Raw genomic sequence first — 23,360 nt, forward strand, 5'->3', positions numbered from 1 at the left:
TTAAAATCAAATTGTATCATATGTATTAATTATATAAATAATTAAATTAATCAAGATATATAATTAAATTTATATACCATTTTAATTTATTTTTTTAAAATTCAAATACAATGTTTATATTATTAATTGAACAATTAATTATTATAAATTCAAATATTTTGTTGGTGAATTTTTTCAAAAGTTTGAATTTATAGAAAATATATAATAAAAGAAATTATTTAATTTTTCATTTTTAGAAAATTTGAATTTTTTAGTTAGTCCTATCAGTGAATATTTCAAAAGTATATAAAATTAATTAAATATTTATTTCTACTTGCCATTTTCCTAACACGCCTTCTCTTAAGTATTTGTTCGTTGTTTGTGGTTAGTTTACCACTTCTAAGTCTCATGCAACAACGTAATATACTAACGGACAATGAAGAATTTTGTGACAGACAATACAAGATTAAAGAATTTGTAATTAAAGCACCGTCCCACTGGACGTGCCAATCTATTTAACGGAAAAATTGGTAAACAAGCGCTAGTCATCCAAAAACAAAAATCTTTGGTTACTCACATGATCGACTAGATTGGTCCTAGGTCATGTGATTTATATTTCAAACTTTGTTCTTGATAATGAAGAACACTCCGACTACGTTCATGTTCTTATTGAAATGTTTGTTTTGATCTACGTAACTCTTTAAAGTAATGTTGTAAACTTGTAAAGAAAGTAAAGTAAAGGCAATTGAAAGTAAATTGCAAGAATGTAAATTCTGGAAATGGTAAGTTATATAAAACTGTAAAAAAGATAAAATGGTGTTTACACATACATTCTCAGAAGACTTTTTTCTCATTACGTAGATACTTTGAGTTTTTTAGTGAGATTGTGTACATAAATGAACACCCCGAATCCTATCATTAAGACCTCTATATATACTAAATCGAAAATAATCGTTTCTAATGGTCCTTCATTCAGAGTATGCCACGTTTCGCTTGGCATGCCTTCCTTTCGTCCTAAAGCTCCACACGACTTCTGATGAAACAGATAAGGACGAAAGGAAGTTACATCTTCATTCAAACTTAACGCCCTGTCGAACGCTCCTCTTCGTCGAACCAACTACAAAACTCAGAAAATATTTCTAAGTTTATGTCCAACACTTTCCCCTATAAGAAGCGACTTCGACAGGCTTTTAGCAAACATGCCAATTTGTCGAAAACTCCTAATACCTATAAAAGATATTTCATTTCCTTTAGTAATAACATGGTGTCAAAAACTCCAGATAACAACACCCATAGTGTACTAGATTACTTTGCTTAAAGAGTTTTGTTATGTGATTTTTTTCGCTGCATAACTTTTGTTTAGTTCGGGAACTAGAAATGGATGCTCTATCTCTCGAAGGAATCAGAAATGAAGAGAGGTTGATAATTGTTAATTAATCGTGGAAGAGACTTCAATATCATTTACGACGATGCATGATAGACTTGCATGGTTAGCAATCTAACATCAAAGTTAGTCCATTATTCTAGAAGAGTAAAGTTAAATTGAAGATTAGAGATTGTGTACCTTCTCATAGCATATGAACTGTTTTTTATATGTTAGGTCGAGTAGAATGGGCTTGAGAAAGATTGGGCCTTAGTCACCTAGGCCTTTGGCCGGTTTAGAACACTTGCCACCAAGGATTTTTTGGGCATTGAAGGAGCCGGGATAAGCCTTAAGTGTCATTGATCGGCCTACATGTCGTAGTCCGTTACGAAGTAGAACTGAATCACTTGGGATTAGTTTTGAAAAGTAATGGGGAACAAGTGCATTTAATGCGGTTTCATCATTGAGATGCTTCATCACTCATTCCTGACACATGTGATGACATGACCAGCTAGGATGTGACGCGGTTCATAGAGTGCTTAAGTGCACATGAGTTTGGCGTGTAAATTTCCCTTAAATAAATGTTCTTCTTTAATCCGGGCCATTAATATGTGATAGGTTCACAATATAAATTTATCGGTTCGCCTCCTGGTCTTCATTTGGTTTATTTGGGGTTGTCTTTATACATAGTTAAATATCGTATACTATTCCTTTTCAGATTAATCCTCAATCTCGCGATTCTCCTTTCTTTTATCCAAGTATGTTGTCGAAGTTTAGTTATTGTGTTTTATTATAATTATTTGATTTGGTTGTGATGAGGCTAAGGGCACTAATGCAAGGGTAGACTATGAGTTTAAGGGATTAACTAATTATTAAGGTAGTGTTATAATAATAAAATAATAGTAATTGGATACTAATAATAGATAATATAAGTTATTATTGTTATTATTATTCATATTATTATTAGCATTATTAGGGATAAATAACTAATAATTAAAATAATAAAGAATTAGAGAATAAAGGGAGAAAGGAGAAAAGTTAGAGTTCATTCTACGTGAAAAGAGAAAGAGGAGTGCTAGAGCAAAGAAGAGAGAAGCAACTAATTTCACCATTGTCAAGGGATCAAAGCTTGAAATTAAGGTAAGGGGGAGAATGGGTTCTTTTAAGGTGATTGAACATGAGAGGGTAGTGAGGGTTCCTTCCCCTCTTAGGATTTTAGGTATTTTATATGAATTCTGAAATTGTATGTATGTTTGTGTGATTATTGGGTGAATTCCATTATTGTGTTATGTGGGTGTGATGAATTGTGGATAAATTGCAATTGTATGTTGTTCTTTTTAATATGATGGAACTGATGTTGTGTAAGTGAAAAGTATGATAAATTTGATGCATGAACTATTATGTAATTGTTGTGTGTTGATAGGAAAACACACCCGTAATTGGAATTGTATTTTAATATGATAAAATTGGGATTTTGGGACCAGTCGGGGCTGATTTTGTATTTGAAAAATATGCAAAAAAAGTACCTCTGGTACAATGGTAACCGATTACATGTTTTAAGGTAACCGGTTACCTCATTGAAAATTAGCGTTTTTGGGCTTTTTGGGGTCATGTAACCGATTACATGATTTAAAGTAAACCGATTATCACTAAATCTTTTTGAGTAAATTGGCTACTGGAATGCATGTAACCGGTTACCTGTTTTGATGTAACCTGTTACATCACTGTGTTGGGCAAATTTTTCTAAACTTAAAAAATCCATAACTTTTGACTCAGATGTCCGTTTGACGTGTCGTTGAACCTGTGGAAAGTTGATTTAACATACTTTCATCTAAAAATATGTTCATGTCAGAATTCCAACACTTTAACACATTTGTGGGTGTTACCGTTGTTAGAAGCCAAATTGTACATATATTTGTTCATAACTTTTGTGGTATTTTACAACTCTTTTCCTAAGTTTCTACTTAATTATGTACTATATTCATGTAAATAAATAAAATTGAGTTTGGATAGTAAATATTATATTTTTGACTCTTCCTTGAAACTTATAGGTGATTTTAGTTATGGCATCATTGGAATTCAAATGGTAGAAGAAAAAGGCTTGGAAGAGGTTGGGAATCAAAATCAAGAAGTGGAATTTCAGCAAGCTCACTAAGTCAGCCTCTAGCGCGCTTCCATAGGCTAAATCCAGTAACTTCCCAAGTTTCATAGCATGCTTAGCGGGCCAACCGCGCTAAGCAAAGTCAACTTGGTGGCAGATATTTTTGCTAGCTCGCTTAGCGCACCATGCTGGCTAAGCGAGATCACTTCTTGAGGCACTTATGGAAAGAAGCACTTGAGATATTTTGGGTGGTTTTATCCTTATCTTTTCTTACCAACTTTTCATAACACAAGTCTAGGGCAAGAGAAGAGAAGAAAAAAAAATCAAAGTTCACAAAAATTACTCAAGATTTTCCAAGCATCTTTCTTCATCTTCTTTGAGTTTTGATGCTAGTGAATCTTGTTTTGTTACTTACGGAGTAAAAATATAAGGAAATTGCATATGTAAAGGAGGAAGTTATACACTTGTCATGTTTTCAATAAAAAATAGTATAAACCACACCTAAAGAATTGTATGTAAGTTTTTTATTTAAAAAATAATGAATTTAATTAAATACGATATAATTTATTTATTTAATAAATAAATTAAAAAATAACTATTTAATAATTAAAAATATGAAATATATTGCAAAATTATTATTTTAATTTGAATTTATTTTATAAAATTAATTAAATAAATTAAATATTAATTTATAAAATAGAAAAAGTCTATAATTTTGCAAATTTATGATACAAAAATCTATTACATATGTTACATATGTTGCGCTATCACGCAATAAAAAACATTAAATTATTAATTTTTTTAAAAATATTGAATTCCATAGCTTCAATAAATAAGAAAGGAAAATTTAATTTGAATGTATTTTAATAATATTAAATAAATATTATATTACTTTAATGATATTAAATCAGAAAGGACAATAAAATACTCAATATATACTTGATCGTATGTCAAGTTGTCAACAGATATAAATCATTGTACCCGTAAAAAAAAATTAAATCATTCTAAATTTATTATTGTTAAATTTATTATATTTTAATATTAAAATGCTATACTAATTATTTACTATTACTATATTAATTATATTTTATTACAAAAATAATATACGCAGAACAAATTAAACTTATCTATTTTTTAATACTAATAATTTAACAAGTCTCTTAGAAGTGTTTGAACAATTTATCATTCTTTTATAAATAAATGATAAATTAACAATATAAAATAAATAAACTTATATTTTTTTGCGTTTAAATGTTTTTATCTCCGTTTAAATGTTTTCATTGCTGCAACTTTATTGCTATTGATTTTTTTTTTTGTGTAAGCAAGATATATTAAAAGGAGAACTAAGGGTTCTCAAAATCTATTACACAAGATCGAGTTAAAAAACTCGGCAAGAGATATTACAGACCAATTGAACCTACGAAAGAAAATAAACCGGATCTTTACAAAAATCGTAGAAGTTGCAATTGGGATGAGTAATCTCTCCACAAAAAGATCACCTCCAATTAATCATCGTCTTAATATTCCAAACCAAGTTGTGCACACTTCAATCATCCCTTCGAAAAATAATACCATTCCTAACTAACCATATGCTCCAAGAAAAGAACCAAATGCAACTAAGTCTACCCTCCTTCATCTTCATGCTTTTGCAATAAAAGTACCAAAGCATGAAACTCCCTTTAGGGTCCTCCTCCGTTACATCCAACATACCAATCCACTCCGCTATTTTCCTCCAAATTAACTTCACGATAGAACACTTGAAAAAGATGTGTTCTAACGATTCAAGAGCAATACCACAAAACACACAATTAGGCGAAGAAGATGTAAAAGAGATACCTCTCTTAACTAGAAGCTCCTTCGTAGGTAAACTATTGATCAAAATTCTCCAACCAAAAACTTTGATCTTGAACGGAGTATTCGTCCTCCATATTAGCGAAAAAGCTCTATCGTGCTTCTCAATCGGACCACAAGGAATAGAAAAACCTGCATAAAAATGATAACAAGATTTAACAGAATACATGTTATCATTCTCCGCATCCCACCTAACGACATCGATTCCTCTCGACTCCCTCAAGTCAGCAGCGCGAAGCACCCTGAACAGCCCATCAGTGCTGACAGAAACCGCCGCAGCAGCATTGCTAGGCCCACTGTCCAGCACAGTTTCAGCCTCCTGCAGCTGATTGCGAGCAGAGCCTAAGCTCGTTGGGACAGAACCATCCGAAACAGGAAAATACCGCCCCCTGCCCAGCTCAGAAACAACCCCCGAAACCTGACTGTGTGCAGCCCCAATAGGTAATCCACAATCCCCCCATTTCCATTGACCATCACTCCATCCCCCCATACAAGCCACCGAGACATTCTTAAGACGAGACAACATGAAAAGAGAAGGAAAAATATCCTTCAACGGTGAATCAAGAACCCACTTGGAATGCCAAAAAGAAGTATTGTAACCGTTTCCAACCCAAAAGGAGCAGTTATTCGCAATGGCGTCTTTAAATGAATTCTTCCCAAGAGACAAAATATCTTTCCACCATGTAGAGCAAGAGGAACCGACGGTAATACAATCTCCTCCCTTCGAACCTTGTAAACGAATGTCACCATATCTAGCACGGAGAAGGTTATGCCAAATAGAATCTAATCCATGAAGAATCCTCCACCTCCATTTGTTTAAAAGAGCAAAATTAAAACCATCCATCCTCTTAAAACCCACACCTCCTTTGTCGAACGGGAGACATAGTTTTTTCCATCTCATCCAATGAATCTTTCTATGAGTCTCCGAGACTCCCCACAAAAAATCACATTGAAGTTTGGTAATTTCTTTAACAATCCTCACCGGCATCACATAGATAAAGAACATAAGATGGATTTGATAAGAGTAATCCTCCCTGCAAAATTAAGGAACCTATTCTTCCAACTCGAGAGACGTTTCTTCATCTTATCCAATAACAGTTTCCAAGTCGAAATTCTCCTAGGATTAGCTCCAACAATTATGCCAAGAAAAGAAAAAACTTTGCCTTCCACCTTTACAAGATAAAAGAGAGGATTCCGCTTCCATCAAGTTATTGCCAATATTGATGCCGATCAATTTGCTTTTATGGTAATTAATGCCAAGACCGGAAACCAATTCAAACGCCTTCAACACAGTCTTAATAGCCCAAATTTGTTTCCAATTGCCCTCCCCTATCAATAAAGTGTCGTTCGCAAATTGAAGGATGTCCACCGAGCATTTACCGTTGATGATAAAGCCTTCATAATCCCCTAAAGACGTAGCTTTCTTCACAAGAGTCGTGAGACCTTCCGCCACAAGAACAAAAAGGAAAGGAGATAACAGATCTCCTTGCCTCAATCCTTTCTCAACCACAAACTCCTTAGTAGGACTCCCGTTAACTAGCACCGACATTTTACTTTGGAAAATCAAAAGCTCCATCCATCTCATCTATTTTGACCCAAACCCCATCTCCTTCAACAAGAATCTAAGAAAATCCCAATTCACTTTGTCGTAAGCCTTCTCAAAGTCGACCTTAAAAAGAAAGCAGCTTTTCTCTTCTTTATGAGCGTAATCAACAACTTCGTTAGCAATCAAAACTCCATCAAGAAGTTGCCTTCCCGGAACGAAAGCACTTTGATTAGGAGAAATAATAGAATCCAAGACACGCTTCAATCTTCCCACCAATAATTTGGATACCGCTTTGTACAAACAACCAATTAAGCAAATTGGTCTATAATCATCCAAACTAAGAGGGTTATGAGTTTTTGGAATTAACGACAAAAATGAAGAAGTGACCGCCTTAGAGAGAACCCCGCCGGAATGAAAACCCTTGAAAAAACGGTAGAAATTATATTTAAGAATATCCCAACATTTCCTTATGAACAAAAAAGAGAAACCATCCGGACCCGGGCATTTATCTCCCCCACATCCCCAAATGGCATCCTTGATCTCATTTTCCTCAAAAGGGGCTTCTAACGACAAGCAATCTTCCGTACTTAACCTTTTGAAAGTAAAACCTTCCAAACTAGGCCGAGACCTCTCCGCTTCCACAAATTTGCTAGAAAAGTGAGAGAATACCTCATCCTTAACCTCCATAACCGAATGTTTCAAGCCACTCGAAGAAATAATGGGACCGATGTGATTATACCTCCTCCTTTCCTTCATGAATTTGTGAAAAAATCTACTACTGGAATCCCCGCCGTTTAGCCATGCAAGTCTTGATTTTTGAATAATCATGTTTTCTTTGATTCTCAGGTTCAACCAAAAACGACCGCACACCTCTTTTCTAACTTTAACGATATCATCCCTCCCCTCGACAATCTCCTCCTCTAATAAAGAGTCCCACCTATTCAAGTCCGCCACCTCCTCCTCAATCTCCAAATCTATCTTCCCGAACACCTCTTCGTTCCACCATTTGAGTCTCCCTTTGAGGATACGAAACTTTTCTTTGAGAACAAAATCACTTCTCCCTTCGACAATCGCCTCTTTCCAAGTTTTTTCAACAAAGGGTAAGAAATATTTAAGATTGAACCATAAAATTTGATTGCACATTACTATTGAGATATTATATATTAATTATCTATTATTACTAAATTAATATATTTTATAATAAAAATAATGTAGAGAAAATTAAATAAGTCAATATCTTTTTTTTTTGCTTTTTTTCCCTTGGTTCTTAGGGAAATGATGGGGCCCTAATAATCATGAACGTATCGAGAGGTCATGGAACTAGCAACTTAAGTGGTTTTGGAGATTAACAAGTAAGTCCTCTTTCCACGTTTCTAATTTAATTTATTTTAAATCATAGGCTTATATAATTATTGAAACAAATTTTATATTATCAATCCATCAAACCCATACCTTCTATAGTATAAACTCGAATACAATTGGATTAGAACAATAGGTATTTGGATATACTATGATGTAATAAATCTTTATTGACACATTCTTTAGTTGCATAATTATATATTCTTTGAATAACAGATTTTCATACCAGTGGAGATGGTTCTTGGTGATGGCTTATACGACTTTATGAAAGTTTCTAGCGCCATACTCTTATATGTTTGTACAACTAGTGGAAAGAAAGAGATAAAAGAGTACAATCCAATGAATCAAATGCTCATCTCGCTCAAGTAGGTTACATCAACAATAAGCTAAAAATTGAAATGTTCTTCAAGGATCAAATCTCCTCCTGGTTTGGAATCTTTGACTATGTCATCATTTCATTCATCTCAATCATCATTATCTCCACATTTTTATCAGTTGAAGTGGTATTACATAGCTGGATTTCACATCATTGCACCAACAATAGTATTTTGCAATGAATATAGATATAGAATGACTGATTATTCTTATGCATCTACCTATGGAAAATTGGTCGTCTTGGTTATTAGCGTTTGGGTAGATTCTTACTCACCATAGGTTTAGCAGCATGTGGTGTCGTTATGGGTATTGTATCCACAGCTTCAGACATGATACAAGACTTCAAAACAGGTTGTGTGACACTAGCTTCCCCAAAATCCTTGTTTCTGAGCCAAGCTATTGGAACCTTGTCTTATATCGCCATGCACTTTCTTTCTTTTCTACGTCTCATTTCCTTCTAAACAATTCAACATATCCAACCCCTTACAGTCAAGTTTACCGAAACATGGCCATATTAAGTGTCGACGTAGTAACGACTCCTATTAACCATAAATTAGACATTAGCATTAAATTATATATAAACATAAAAATAAAATTGTAAAGGTGTACTTTTAACTTTACCACTATAATCCAAGAGTTTCTATAAGTTGTTTTTGAAAATTGCTTTGTTTTTAAAAATATCATAATATAGTTATAGTATTAAAATCAAGAGTTAATACACAACAAAACATCCAACTTAAATAATTTTATTTTATTTTTCTTTTCTCTTTAGCGAGAATGTATGCCATTGTTGTTGTTCTCTATGTTTAGTTTTAAAAATTCATATATTAAAATATAAAAAATTAGAAGCAGATAAGAAAATGGAGAAAAATGTTGAAGAATTTTACCTTAATCAAGAAAATCACAGCCGCAGGTAAAATAATTATCATCATCCTCAAAGCTAAATGCTCATTTGTTGTTACCTAAGTTAGCAGCAGAAAATATTAATATCAAATATATGCTATTAACTAAATTAATCTATCATTACTCATCATTTTACATATTTGTTGATAATGGAATGCAACATGGTAGGAGTAATATTTATTTACCGTACTGTAACCTTGTTTCTCTACTGGTCTTGGAGATACCATCTCCATTGACGAGAGAGGGTGTTGAAAAATCATCTGTTGTGAAGTAATTTTCTTTCCTTGTGTTGCTATATGTAATGCAAATTATTTGGAGGAGCATTGAAATAAGACTACTTTGATACTCTGCTGTCCATTTAATAATGCAGGTAGGGTAGGTAGGGGCAAGTAGATATTAGTTGAGAAATCATTTACTCCTTTCTTGTTCCATTTATATGTACTTTAAAATAAAATGTCATGAATAAATAAAATTTGGGAGAAAAGTATTTCCCTATTCTCGCACCTATTTCAACATTTTATACTTATTACAAAAACAAATAAATAAAACCGAAAAGTAATATTACTTTTACAATATTGCTTTTACAAAGTAATATTGCTTTAAACTTTAAATTAAAAATATTTATTTTATTGTATTATAATTATAAGTTACTTTAGTAGAATAATTTGCTCTATATTATAAACTTTTTATAATATCACAATAATGTTTTTCCATCATACTTTAATATTTTTACGCCGCCCATTTTAAATTACAAATAGTTTTCGATATTTCAAATAAGTTAAACAACATAATTAATTTATAAAATATTTATATGACTTGATATACAGTTCTTAATTAATTTTATAAAAAATATTTTAAAAAATATAATTATTAAATAGTAAATAATATAATAGGACATATATAATGAAATAGTAAAATAACTATATTTTGAAGTTTCTTACAAAATAATAATTTGGAATTGAGGCACTACTTTATTTCTTTCAATTTTATTGGTTGAACTTTTTCTATTGATTCATGTTTCTATACCATTATCCAATAATATGGTTATTTTACATAACTTATAATTTTTTTAAATAAAATTAATTATATTTTGAGTTAAAGATAATCCACTGACACTCTAAAATAATTTTACACTGTTATCCAATAGAGAGTCATTGATCTGTCAGGTCATTAAAAATTTTTTTGAATAAAAAATATTTTAATTGAATATATAATGATAATTGGTTGACAGTGTAAAAATATTTTACAGTGCAAGACCCATTTTTTTTATATTTTATAATTTAAACAAAATTATTAAAGATTTCTATAACTTATGACCATGAGATTATTAACTAGACGAACAATAAAAAAATAGTAATAAATATTATTAAGATACTTTTATAAATTAGTAACCTCTAATAGGATTTAAAGCATAGTATCAAAAATTAAAATAACGTATAATCCAAATATAATATTTAATCATGATTAAGGGGAACAATAATGTTCAGATTTAATGAAGATCTGAAGAAAAAGAATATACATAACCATTATGAGAGAATATTTGAAATAGATACTAGCACAAATAATTACTCTTTAAAATAAATGAAAATGAGTGTGTGTGTATATATACCTTAATTTTCACACTGCCTCGTATTCACACAATATGTATCTTTATGTCTTAATTTATATTAATATCAACTAATTATCTAAGAGCATTGAAAGTCACTAGACACTCTAAAACGCTCTTACGTGTTTCACAATTTTAGTCATGCAAATACTCAATTTTATAATTAACATATTAATGCCAACTTATACTCACAAAGCACACCAATTAATCAACCGTTCAACATTAATTAAAAAACCAGGTTCTTTGTTCAAAATCCAAACCATATCTTTATCCTTTTTTTATTTTTAATCAAGATATATTAAAAAAAAACCAAAAGTTCTTGAGCAAAATTACAAAAGGGCGAGACAAAACTCGAACCGAAGAAAAATTATACTCGAAATACAACCTAAGAAAGATATAATAAAAGAGATTTGTTAAACTCATAAAAGTTAATTATAATTTGTACGAGTAATTTTCCTTAGGTACAACCACTGCCAAATAAGCGCATTAATGCTCCAAACGGTATCGAAAACATTCCAAGAATCATTCCGGAAGATGATCTCGTTTCTAAGTTTCCAAATAGACCAACAAGTAGCCAACCAAATAGTCCATTCTCTACCGGATTTCACCTTTTTGAATTTACAAAATCTAAACCATCTCAATTTTTAACCAAGAAACGTTGTCCGCTTCCGCCAACCAAACAACACCATCACTGCACGAAACCGCGGGCTGCAAGTGACGCAGAAGCAGCTTCAGACGCTGCACTTATAAGAATGTTATAGAAGATCATTTCATGTCTTATAATTTACATTTGTATGCTCTTTAGTTTATTTAATGTGTAATGCTACTAAGATACCATTTAAGTATACTCTACAAAGAACTCATAACTTAATTGTAAGTTTACTAGAGCGTGAAACATTTAGTTTTTTAACATTGCATATGTGCTTTATTGCACAGGTTTTAATTTTGCAAAACAAATTGTTGGTTATGCTTTTTTAATTATGAAGAGTAAGTCACTTTTTAAATAAATTAGTTATAAATATATCATTGTAAATTGAACTAGGTTAACTTTATCTTGAATTTTAAAAACTTTTAGTAAATTGATATTAATTTTTCTTTATCTTTAAAAACAGATACATGATTCTCCCTATCAAATCCAGCGCCAATCACCACTTGACTAACTAACTATTGGTAAATGTAAGATCAAGTTGGTTACCCTTTCATTGGTAAAAATTTATTGTAACTTTAATTTATGAACTTGAAATAACAGTTTTATGTATCCTTCTTAGTTACAGTGGGAAGTTGTCCATGGATCAACAAACATGCAACACAAGTATAATAACTATACAAGTTGTGTGCTTTTATTGTCGTTAACTTATGCCACTAGTCCGCAAATATTTAATCAAAAGTGCAGAGAATTTTGTTTCTTCTTTTAACGTTTTCTTCCATAAAAATAAAATGTTTATGCATGATTTTGTTTTATTATTCACTTTGCTTCTATTCACACTCCATGTGGTTAGCTACACATGTTTTTTCATTTGTTACTTTTTGTCTTTTATCGAGGCATAAATTCATAAAAAATTTCGTCCAATGATTTATACCAAATACTGAATGATTTATACCAAACAGTGAACATATAGCCCATATAGGCTTAATTGCAGTTTTGGTTCCCCTATTATTCTTTTTTTTGAGTTTTGGTCCCCCTATTTTAAAATCCGGAATTTTAGTCCTATATTTTAGTTTTTTGAGGATTTTGGTCCCCTTGCAAATTCGAAAGCAATTTTAAATGAAATGATGCTCACATTAATGACGTGTCAATGTCAATTCAGTAGTGATATGTTCAAAAAAAAACTATTTTTATTTAAGATTTATGTTAAACATGTCATCAATGTGAGGTTTATTTCATTAAAAATTGCCTTCGGATTTGCAGGGGGACCAAAATCCTCTAAAAACAAAAATAAAGGGACTAAAATTTCGGATTTTAAAATAGGGGGACCAAAACTAAAAAAAAAGAATAATAGGGGGACCAAAACTGCAATTAAGCCGAACATATATTCAATGTTGGCAAGACTAATTGTGTATGAGTCAAAATACAATTTAACTATTTGCATGTTTGGATTGACTTCTACAAGCTCCAAAAGCACTTTTAGTCTATTTCAATTTAATTTTTTTTTTTTGATAATTTTTTAAAATCAATTCCTCTCCTCCAAAAGCAATTCCAGTAGAAGTTACGGGTGTATATGGATTGGTGGTGAACAAATTGATTCTAGCAGAATTGAGTTTGGTAGAATTGATTTTATCATAAGTGAGTTTAGCAGAATTGATTTATGTTTAGATACATTTATGTAAAAATGAGTTGAACAATAAAACACATGACGTGTTTGGATTGACGGTGAACAGAATTGATTCTGCTAGAATTGAGTTTGGTATAATTGATTTTAATAGAATTGAGTTTAGCAGAATTGATTTAAATTTGGATACATTTATGAAAATGTGAGTTGAATAATAAGTTTCAGTGTAAAAATTACCCAAAATCAATTCTGGAGATAGAAGCTACAAATTCTAGCTTCAAATAGAATCAATTATAGAGGCAGAATCAATTCTACTTTTGATAAAACAAACACCTCAAAATCACCCAGAATCAATTCTACATCTAGGATTGATTCTAGGTCTTCCAAAAGCCAATCCAAACATGCTAACAGTGTAAAAATGATCCAGAATCAATTCTAGAGACAGAAGCTACAAACTCTAATTTCAAGTAGAATCAATTCTAGAGACAAAATCAATTCTACTTTTGTCTAATCAAACATCTTAAAATCATCGAGAATCAATTCTGCTCCTCTAAAAATTGCTTTTGGCCATTCCAAAAGTCAAACCAAACATATACTACAATTCCTAGCTTTTTGAGTTTAGTAGAATCAATTTTACATTTATTATATATTATTTATTACAGCTCTTTTAAATTTTCCTATTTTATCCTCTTTAATTTTCATCAATTACTTATTTTCTTTTTGATTTGTACTAGAATTTATTATCATTTTGGTAATTTTACAATTCAAAATCAATTTTGTTAAAACTATCCAAACAACATTAATTGATAACAATCACTTCTATATCATTGTATCCCAGCATAAATCAATTATTTTAAACTCAATTATATTAAATATCAATTCTATCAAACTCAATTCTGGCCACCGCCAATCCAAACACACCCATTTGTGGTTTGGGAAATTCTCTAAAACCAAATATGAATAATCTATTTCAAATTTGAATCTATCGCATGATGACATACATGGCGAGGTAGTCTAACTCTCTTAAGCCATAAATACATTATTTTTTCTTCAATGTCTTTACAAAAATCAATATGATGCATTATTGACCCAATGTGAATTGCTATCACCATATAATTGAACAATGGTTATGCATTTTTATATACTCTCAAAATATTGAAAATTATTGATTTTATGAAAGACTCTACTTTCTATTGTTCCATTGCCATATCAAGAAGTAAGCATTTACCTAAACCAAACCACAAATCTTAAATTTTCCAAAAAAATATATCGGAACTACGTCATCCATAATAATTCTTTAATATTTTTGAGTTTTCTTATAGTCAGAAGACATGACTCAACCAATAAACTATAAAATATTAAAAATTATTAGTTTTAAAAAATCATGTACTTTTAACTGTCCTAATAACCCACAAAAAAATAAGTGTTTATCAAAACCAAACCACAAATCTTCAATGTTCCTGAAATATATAAGACAAAAAAAGATAATGATTAGTAACTTTAAATTAAAAACTAATATGCTCTACCGTATAACAATACAATTATAAATAATGTTATTTTAACTTTGATTTCTATCATAAAAATTTATATTTTCACATTTAGTATAATTGTTATACCATCAAAAAGAAGCAAAAATAATAAGAAGACCACGCACCTTAGCAATTTTTCAAGAAGTTCATCAAAGTATTTAACTTATCTCTTCAAATTTTATAATACTTATTTCCCATGGGCATACCCACCCTTTCGTAGCTAAAAGAAGACATGTCTGAACCAATAAATTATAAAATATTAAAACTTACACTATAGAAATAGAGAAATTAATAGAAATAAATTTACAAGGAAGTCTCTTGAGCATTGGGTGCAATTAGTGTTTGGGTCATAAACCATAACAGCAACACATAAGAAGTATGAAAATTTTAAAATGTTGACTGGTGACATACATATGTGACAAGTTAATTATTGACATGACATTGTTTTAGTGATTTTTTATTTAATTTTCATTTCATTAAAATATAATTTAATTTACATCACAAGGAAACACCAAAACACTATCTAAGTGAATTATTCCTTAATAACTCAATTTTATGTCATCAGTTCAATTGCCACATAAATATATCACTTGTCATATCCTAAAAAATCAACCTCAAATACACATGTAAGGAAAATGTTAAGGCATTTTGAATATTGAGAGAACAAAATCATGAATTTAAAAATTGTGGGCAAGAATTGAGAGTAAAGAAAATTTGGGGAAGAAAATAACGTTTAATCTTAACATTTTATATTTTGCTAAAGTTTCTGATTATGATATATTAGATTGTTCAAATATGAATTATTTTTTGTTATTGAAAGTTGATAAATTTAAAATTTGGATTTTATATGTTTTGAATGTTAGATTAGTTAAATAAAACTTAGCTTTTAATATTTATGACTCTAATTAAAAGTCTTTAGGTAACTATTTAAATTCACCATAAATTATACATTAGCATTACATTATGTATAAACAAAAAAACAAAATTATAAAGGTGTCTTTTAACTTTACCACTATAATCCAAGGGTCTCTATATTTTTCCTTTGTTTTTGAAAATTGCTTTGTTTATTAAAATATCATAATGTAGTTTTACTATTAAAATCAAGAGTGAATACACAACAATAATTTTATTTTATTTTTCTTTTCTCTTTAGTGAGAATGTATTTCATTGTTGTTGTTCCATTCCAATATCTATCCTATTTTAGCCTTAAAAGATTATATATTAGAATATAAAAAATAAAAAATTAGAAGCAGATAAGAAAATGGAGAAAAATGTTGAAGGATTTTACCTTAATCAAGAAAATCACAGCCGCAGGTAAAATAATTATCATCATCCTCAAAGCTAAATGCTCATTTGTTGTTACCTAAGTAAGCAGAAGAAAACATTAATGATCATTTTACATATTTGTTGATAATGGAATGCAACATGGTAGGAGTAATATTTATTTACCGTATGTTGTTCGCATTTGGAACCTTGTGTCTCTTCCAATCTTGCAGACACCATCTCCATTAATTGGAGTGGGTGTTGAAAATTCTTTTGTTGGGTAAAGTGATTTTCTTTCCTTGTGTTGCTATCTGTAATGCAAATTGGGATGAGCATTGAAATAAGACTATTTCATACTCTGCTGTCCATTTAAGAATGCTGTTACGCTTTGTATAGAAAAGGGCAAGTAGGGGGCAGGTAAGGGGTAGGTAGGGGCAGCTACATATTAGTTGAGAAATCAATTACTCCTTTCATGTTACATTTAAATGTACTTGTAAAGAGTTGTAAAAGTAATATATAAGCTTCTTTAAAATAAAATGTCATGAGGTGGAAAATATCAGTCCTAGAAAATTTAGAAAAAAATTATTTCTCTATTCTCAAATAGACTAGGCCGGCCTGCCGGACCCGAAAAATTATAGCGCTTGGACCTTAAAATTAGAGTCTATATTTTTCAAGGTTTTTTTAACCCAACTCTAAAAAACCCGCTACCCATTAGGGGTAGCCCATATGAGTCGTAGGTAGCTCATTAGACCTGCATAATTATAAAATTTAAAAAATATATATTAATATTTACTTGTTTACTCCAAAATATCAAATTGATTTTTCTCTTCCTCACTAAATTTTATCTCTATTCTATTCGATATTTCACTTTTAAATATAATATATAAATATAATCAACATTCTTAAATTGTATTATATTAGTTTTTCCGTTATTTTAAATATTCAATTATGATTTTATACAATTTGAACATATTATGTATTTAAAAACACATTATAGTATTTATAAAAGATAACATAGTATTAAAAATGAATTATTTTTAAAATACTATAATTTTTAATTTTAGTTATAATACATATTATGGAGTTTTTATTTTGATTTTTTTAATTAAGAAACCCCGTTTAGGATCGAATAGCTCGAAGCCCATCTAAGGCCGAGTTCGGGTAGTAATTCTCGGGCTCATATTAATCAGAGCCTTTTTAGCCCAGCTTTAAAAAGCCCAGGACCCGTCAGGACCCGCCCGTTTAGGACCGGTAGCCCATTTTGACAGCTGTACTCACACATATTTAAACATTTTATACTTACTACAAAAATGAATAAATAAAACTAAAAAATAATATCACAAAAATGTTACTTTATTGGAATAATTTGCTTCAAATTATAAACTTTTATAATGTCACAAAAATGTTTTTCCATCATACTTTAATATTTTTACTCCGTCCATTTTAAATTATAAATAGTTTTAGATATTTCTAATAAATTAAACAACATAATTAATTTTATATAAAAAATTATATGACTTGATAAACAGTTCTTAATTTATTTTATAAAAAAACATTTAAAGGATATAAATAATATAATAGGATATATATATATATATATATATATATATATATATATATATATATATATATATATATAATGAAATGGTAAAATAATTATATTTTGAAATTTTTTATAAAATAATAATTTGGAATTGAAGTACTACTTTATTTCTTTCAATTTTATTGATTGAACTTTCTATTGATTCATCTTTCTATACAATTATCAAATAATATGGTTATTTTACATAACTAGTAAGTGACCCGAGCTCCCGCACGGTTAATTGAATTATAATATTGTGTAAATAACTAAAAAAAATAGTCATTTAGAATCTTCAAATGATAATCATGAAATAAAAAAATAACAACAAAATATTTGTTAATATGATAACACATGAATGCAAAATTTAAAATGATTTACTTTATTTAAAATGAACAGTAATCATATAGATTTAATTAAATTAAATAATCATAGTAATCATATAGATTTAATTAAATTAAATAATCATACAAAAAGAAGAAAAATATAATTGTGAGATGGAGAAAAAAATTAATATTTAAATATAAAGATTTGGTCTCTTAAATTAAAATAATGATTAATTAAACTAAAATAAATATTGTCTTGTTAGTGACCCGTGAGATAAATACATTTTTAATGTTATTAAAATTAAAAAAATACATTGCATTATCATGCAATTGATATAGTATAAAATTATTTAAATACAAATAAATTTGAAATGAATTACTTAATTATTAAATAATAAATACAAATGTAAAATTTTGGATATATATATATATATATATATATATATATATATATATATATATATATATATATATATATATATATATATATATATATATATATATATATATATATATATATATAAAATTTGAAATGGTTAATTTATTTGTAAAATTTTAGATATTATTTTTTATTTATTGCAAACAATATGTGGCTGCAGTATTCCCGTTTATCTCTTTATTTTACAAAAATATCATTTTTCGAATAAATACAACTTAGATTAAAAAAATACACTTACCCTCCAAGATATAATGTTTCAGCAAAGATGAAAGTGTCCATAATGGCTACAATGATCATCATCAAAGGACTGAAAGCAGTGACAAAAAATTGAAACAACTTTGAATCATATATTTGTCTTGAATCATATATATAGAAAGGTTAATTGTACTGAGTATAATATTAGAAAATGTGTAAGAAAATAGAGAGTTAAAATATCCCGCTTGCCGCAGTTTTTGTATAACTTTTGCCGCAGTTTGTTCTTTTCAACTGTTGCTGCAGTTTCTGTATAACTTCCCTCTTGCTGAAAATATCCGAACCATATTCTGATACGCAAGGTGAATCTGAGTAGTTTGAAAGATGGAATGACTTTGAAGGAAATTCAAGACGATCAAGCGAGCAAGCCCAGACAACAGTATTCCAACTGTGACACCGACAATATGGCTTCAAAGGCCACTATACTTCCAAGAGATTGTAGTTTATATAAATTGTTTAAATTGAGATAGAATGAAATAAATTGTTAAGAGATCAAATACAATAATATCGGGTCCCGTTAAGGCCATGCAAAATGATATAATAACAGAAAGCCAAACTGCATATATAGGAACATCCTGCTTGTTAACTTTATGCCACAAAGATGAAAATGGCATTGCACCGTCTCTTGAGAAAGCATAAGCCATTATGTACAATTTCATACCACAGAAAAAGGTAAGGGATGTCACTTGAATTGAAAACTGAATGTTTAAGTTGGTTTCATACAATTTCATGAAATAATAGTGTTGAGGGTCCATTTTTTTTAATAAGCAACTGCTTTTAATAAGGAGTATGATGGATACTCCAACCGACAACAACAAAGCGGAAAATTCCTACTTCTCAAAACAATTGAGAGGAAGGATATTCCATATGTGAAAATTACAATTATCCGAAAGAACATAGAAAGATTGAAGCCAAGTCCAAGATAAATAAACTACTCCCGTCATGCACTCGGTGAAGGTATACGCCTCATTTCTGAAAATGATCGCGTTTCGACTAATCCAAATGCACCATATCGTAGCAAGCCAAATGATCACTACTATAGTCCTCTTAGATTTAATCTTCACCTTATGAGAAAACCCAAAAAATCCCACAAACTCCTCCAATGATAAACCATCTAACGGACCAATCCTGTTAAACACTTTACACCATATTTTAGCGACAACAATGCAGCCCCCTAAAAGATGCGGTAAATTCTCGTTCTCCGAAAGACAAAACACACACCGTTGATCTCCCCCTTCCAACGCAATTCCCCATTTTAATAATTGATCCTTCGTTGCTATTCTATTGTGAAAAATTCTCCACCCGAAAAAAAGAATTTTTGGAGGTACTTTTACTTTCCATAGTAGATCAACATTAATAACAATAGATGGGTGAATCAGCGGACCTGTAAGCTTTGCTATAAAAATGTTATAGCATGATTTGACCGTGAAAATACCTTCGGGATTGCCTCTCCAACAATAGTTGTCTGTCTCTCCTTCATAGGGCTGAAATTCACTTAACGGGTCGCATAATTCTAGCCGCTGGTGGGCTAAATCGCTGCTGTTATGGAACAGTACAGCAGCAGAATTCCAACGCCATCTTCCTTCTGTGATCTGTCCAGCATCCGCGACTGAAACTGCATCATCCCGAACGTTTGCATACAGCTCCGGAAAGACAAGATGCAACGGCTGGTTGCCGACCCAGGTGCAATACCAGAATGGCAACGTCTTACCATTTCCAGCCTTGCATAAAAATTCACCTGCAAAATTATGGTGCAAGAGAGAAATATAATTATCACAAATAAGAATGTATCTCCACTAAATTGAGTATCGATTGTGGACTACCGAGATATCTCTGATGAGGAATTTCAACTTAATGTTGCCATATCTTGCAACAAGAATCCTACGCCATACGACTTCATTATCCACTAAAATCATCCACTTACATTTAGATAGCAAATCCAAATTCATAACCTCAACGTTCTTTACGCCCAACCCGCCTTCTTCCCGAGGTTTGCAAACATTGTCCCAACACATCCAATGTATCGGTCTCTTTGTGTTGAGGGTCCATGATAATATAGAAAATTTGGAAGATATGTTAGTTTCTAAAATAAAAAGGAGATTTGACCAGTGAATATGATTACTGATGATTAAAGAATCAAATTTAATTCTCTTACTAGAACAATGAAATTGAATGAAATTGGACCTTCTTGCATTCCTATTCCAACAAAGAGCCGAGGCTGCAAAGTTGTTGAAAAAGAATAAAATAACAATGATAAGATACTGAATAAATAAAGAACCTTTGTCAGCAACAAAAGTGCAATGTTAAAAACATACTTAGTTTGCAATAGCATTGAAGTTTTAGTAGATCAGGTGCATTAGTGAAGGATGTAAATCCATTTGCAAATGAAAGAATCTAGAAACATTAATTAGTCTAGAACTGTAACATCAACACCATCATTTCCAATCTACTGAAACTCAACAATACCACTCTAATTGAAAATAAAAAGCCTCAAAAGGCATTCACCCACTCTCCTCAACCGTATTCCTAATATATTAGAAAAGGCATTCACCCATCACACACTTCTCTCTTTTCCACCTCATCATTCCTTCTAGACTACCTCTCATACACCCTCCAAATCTTGGTCCTGTTTTCTGAATTGCCTTCTCATCCAACAATAGTCTCGTACTAGTCTCATAGTCTCTATCAAAAATTATAGTCTACAACATCTTAGTATAAAAAATTATAGTCTAAAACATCTTAGTACTACAAAGGAAAATATTCTAACAGTTATAGACAATTGAGTAAGCCACTTACGTGTGTTGACGGAGGAAATAGCGGACATAGTCAGAGACAACCAGAGAATATGCAGCTTGGAAAAAAGAAATAGTTTACTTAATTATTGTTAAAAGTTAAAGTAATTCACTCAATAAATAAATACTACAGATTGAGGTTTGGAGCTCTCGCAGTGGAGTTTCTCAAGCTACAATTTTGAACCTTGATGATTTAGATGTTCAGTATGAAGAGAATAATGTTATTGTTTTGCATCTATTAGCAAAATAAATCTCGAGATAACCGTATTTATCATGGCAAGAACAACCAAAAAAGAATTACAATTACATAACAAAAAGCTAAAAGCTCAACTCTCTGCCATTTTTTTAGTTAACAAAACAGATAATTCCCTTTTGCTGAAAATAATATGAACTAAATAAATTGTGGAAACTTAAAAGCCAATGCATAATTCCACCGAATACTGCAGGTAAAGATTCAAAATAACAGAAACATGAAATCAAATTTAAGATAGTAGTAATAGCCACATAACAAATGAATGGTGCGAGATAGAGAAAGAAAAATACTGATCCATATCGAAAAACGTAAACATTATCAGTAAGTTGTGTGACTTTATCAGATGCGCGATTTGCAACATATACACCTGAAATTGAGAGAGATCAAATCAAACATCCTTCAAAAAAAGAACATAAAAAACCATCAATCAAATAGAAATTCTCAACTTAGATGCAGTAACAGACACATTTTTAACTATAATTTCATGTTTATATGTGTGAAACAAATTGATTTAGATCAGGGTTTATGAATTAGTGTATCAACGCCAGTTCGAGAATCGGCTCCAATAATGACTTTCCCCATTGAAAAGATGAAATACCCAACCTTGTTATGTAAATAGGAATGTAAACTGGCCGGAGAAGGAGAAAGGGTTATCGTTCTTACAGAATCGGTCAGAGATGGAGAAACTGTGGTCGTTGCGAAGTTGTTCGAAACAAAATTCCAATGGGTTTATTAGGAAGGCATGAGATGAAGAGTACTAATATGACTTTGATTTTTCATTACAGGTGGTGGTGGCCGTAAATAAGGTGGAGAAATGGGGCAACTGCGGTTAGGGTTTAAATGGAGAAAGAAGGCTGAACGGGAGAGAAAGAAGATAAAAAATGGGAGAGACGAAAGTGGAGTGTGAAGGAGTGTGTTTTGGGTGGAGGGAAAACTATTTTTTTTAATCCCACCAATGGAAACATATACACTTGGCGATTGATTTGGGATTTCAGTACTACAAAAGCTGCATCACTATTATGACATTACAAATTAACCCCTTGTTAGTAGGGGTGGAAATAGGTCAGGCCGATAACAGGGGCCTACAGGCTGACCTATAAAGGCTCAGGCCCAGGCCACACATTTTTTATAAATAGAAAAGTCCTAGGCTTTTTTATTAGCCTATTTAGTTAAAAAGGCTAGGCCTCAGGCCCAATAAAAGCCTTTTAAGCCTATCAGGCCGGCCTATTTAAATAAATATGAATAATTTTGTTATTATCATTATGTTATGTGTTGTACTTTGAATTAAAATACATAAATAAAATTCGGTTATCTTAAAGAACTTTTGAAAATAAGATGAAAACACCTGATGAACATTGTTTTCATAAGTTCTCTTAAACAAATAGTCTCCCAGAACTTATGCTAATAGGTAAGTTAAAATAAGTCAATGCAAATAAATTTTTAGTATCTTGGTATTTTAGTTATTTAGTCTATTTAAACATTATTTTAGCTAGTATGTCAAAACAAATAGGCTTTTATGTAGGCTAACAGGCTAACTAGGCCTTCGAAAAGGCCAGGCTCAGGCCTAAAAATAA

General features: G+C 30.6%; 2 protein-coding genes and 2 long non-coding RNA genes across 4 annotated transcripts; all 4 read right to left on the minus strand.

Moving 5' to 3' along the window:
* Positions 1 to 6,417: 6,417 nt before the first annotated feature.
* LOC131604627 (uncharacterized mitochondrial protein AtMg01250-like) lies at positions 6,418 to 6,843 on the minus strand. Its single transcript, XM_058877057.1, has one exon. The coding sequence runs from the start codon at positions 6,841 to 6,843 to the stop codon at positions 6,418 to 6,420; it is 426 nt and encodes a 141-aa protein (XP_058733040.1).
* Positions 6,844 to 8,351: 1,508 nt separating this feature from the next.
* LOC131606600 (uncharacterized) lies at positions 8,352 to 9,792 on the minus strand. Its single transcript, XR_009284913.1, has 3 exons — positions 9,663 to 9,792; positions 9,462 to 9,536; positions 8,352 to 9,113 (listed from the first exon to the last, which is right to left on the minus strand). It is a non-coding gene; the product is annotated as an uncharacterized LOC131606600 (long non-coding RNA).
* Positions 9,793 to 14,084: 4,292 nt separating this feature from the next.
* LOC131606601 (uncharacterized) lies at positions 14,085 to 16,492 on the minus strand. Its single transcript, XR_009284914.1, has 4 exons — positions 16,332 to 16,492; positions 16,171 to 16,245; positions 15,008 to 15,118; positions 14,085 to 14,813 (listed from the first exon to the last, which is right to left on the minus strand). It is a non-coding gene; the product is annotated as an uncharacterized LOC131606601 (long non-coding RNA).
* A 2,935-nt stretch (positions 16,493 to 19,427) lies between these two features.
* Positions 19,428 to 21,099, minus strand: LOC131606602 (uncharacterized). Its single transcript, XM_058878800.1, has 3 exons — positions 20,897 to 21,099; positions 20,565 to 20,771; positions 19,428 to 20,479 (listed from the first exon to the last, which is right to left on the minus strand). Exons 1-3 carry the CDS (start codon positions 21,071 to 21,073, stop codon positions 20,270 to 20,272), a joined length of 594 nt encoding a protein of 197 aa, XP_058734783.1. The 5' UTR covers positions 21,074 to 21,099; the 3' UTR covers positions 19,428 to 20,269.
* Between the last annotated feature and the right edge of the window lie 2,261 nt (positions 21,100 to 23,360).

The sequence above is a fragment of the Vicia villosa genome, linkage group LG5 (genome assembly GCF_029867415.1).
Source record: "Vicia villosa cultivar HV-30 ecotype Madison, WI linkage group LG5, Vvil1.0, whole genome shotgun sequence".
Classification (NCBI taxonomy): domain Eukaryota; kingdom Viridiplantae; phylum Streptophyta; class Magnoliopsida; order Fabales; family Fabaceae; genus Vicia; species Vicia villosa.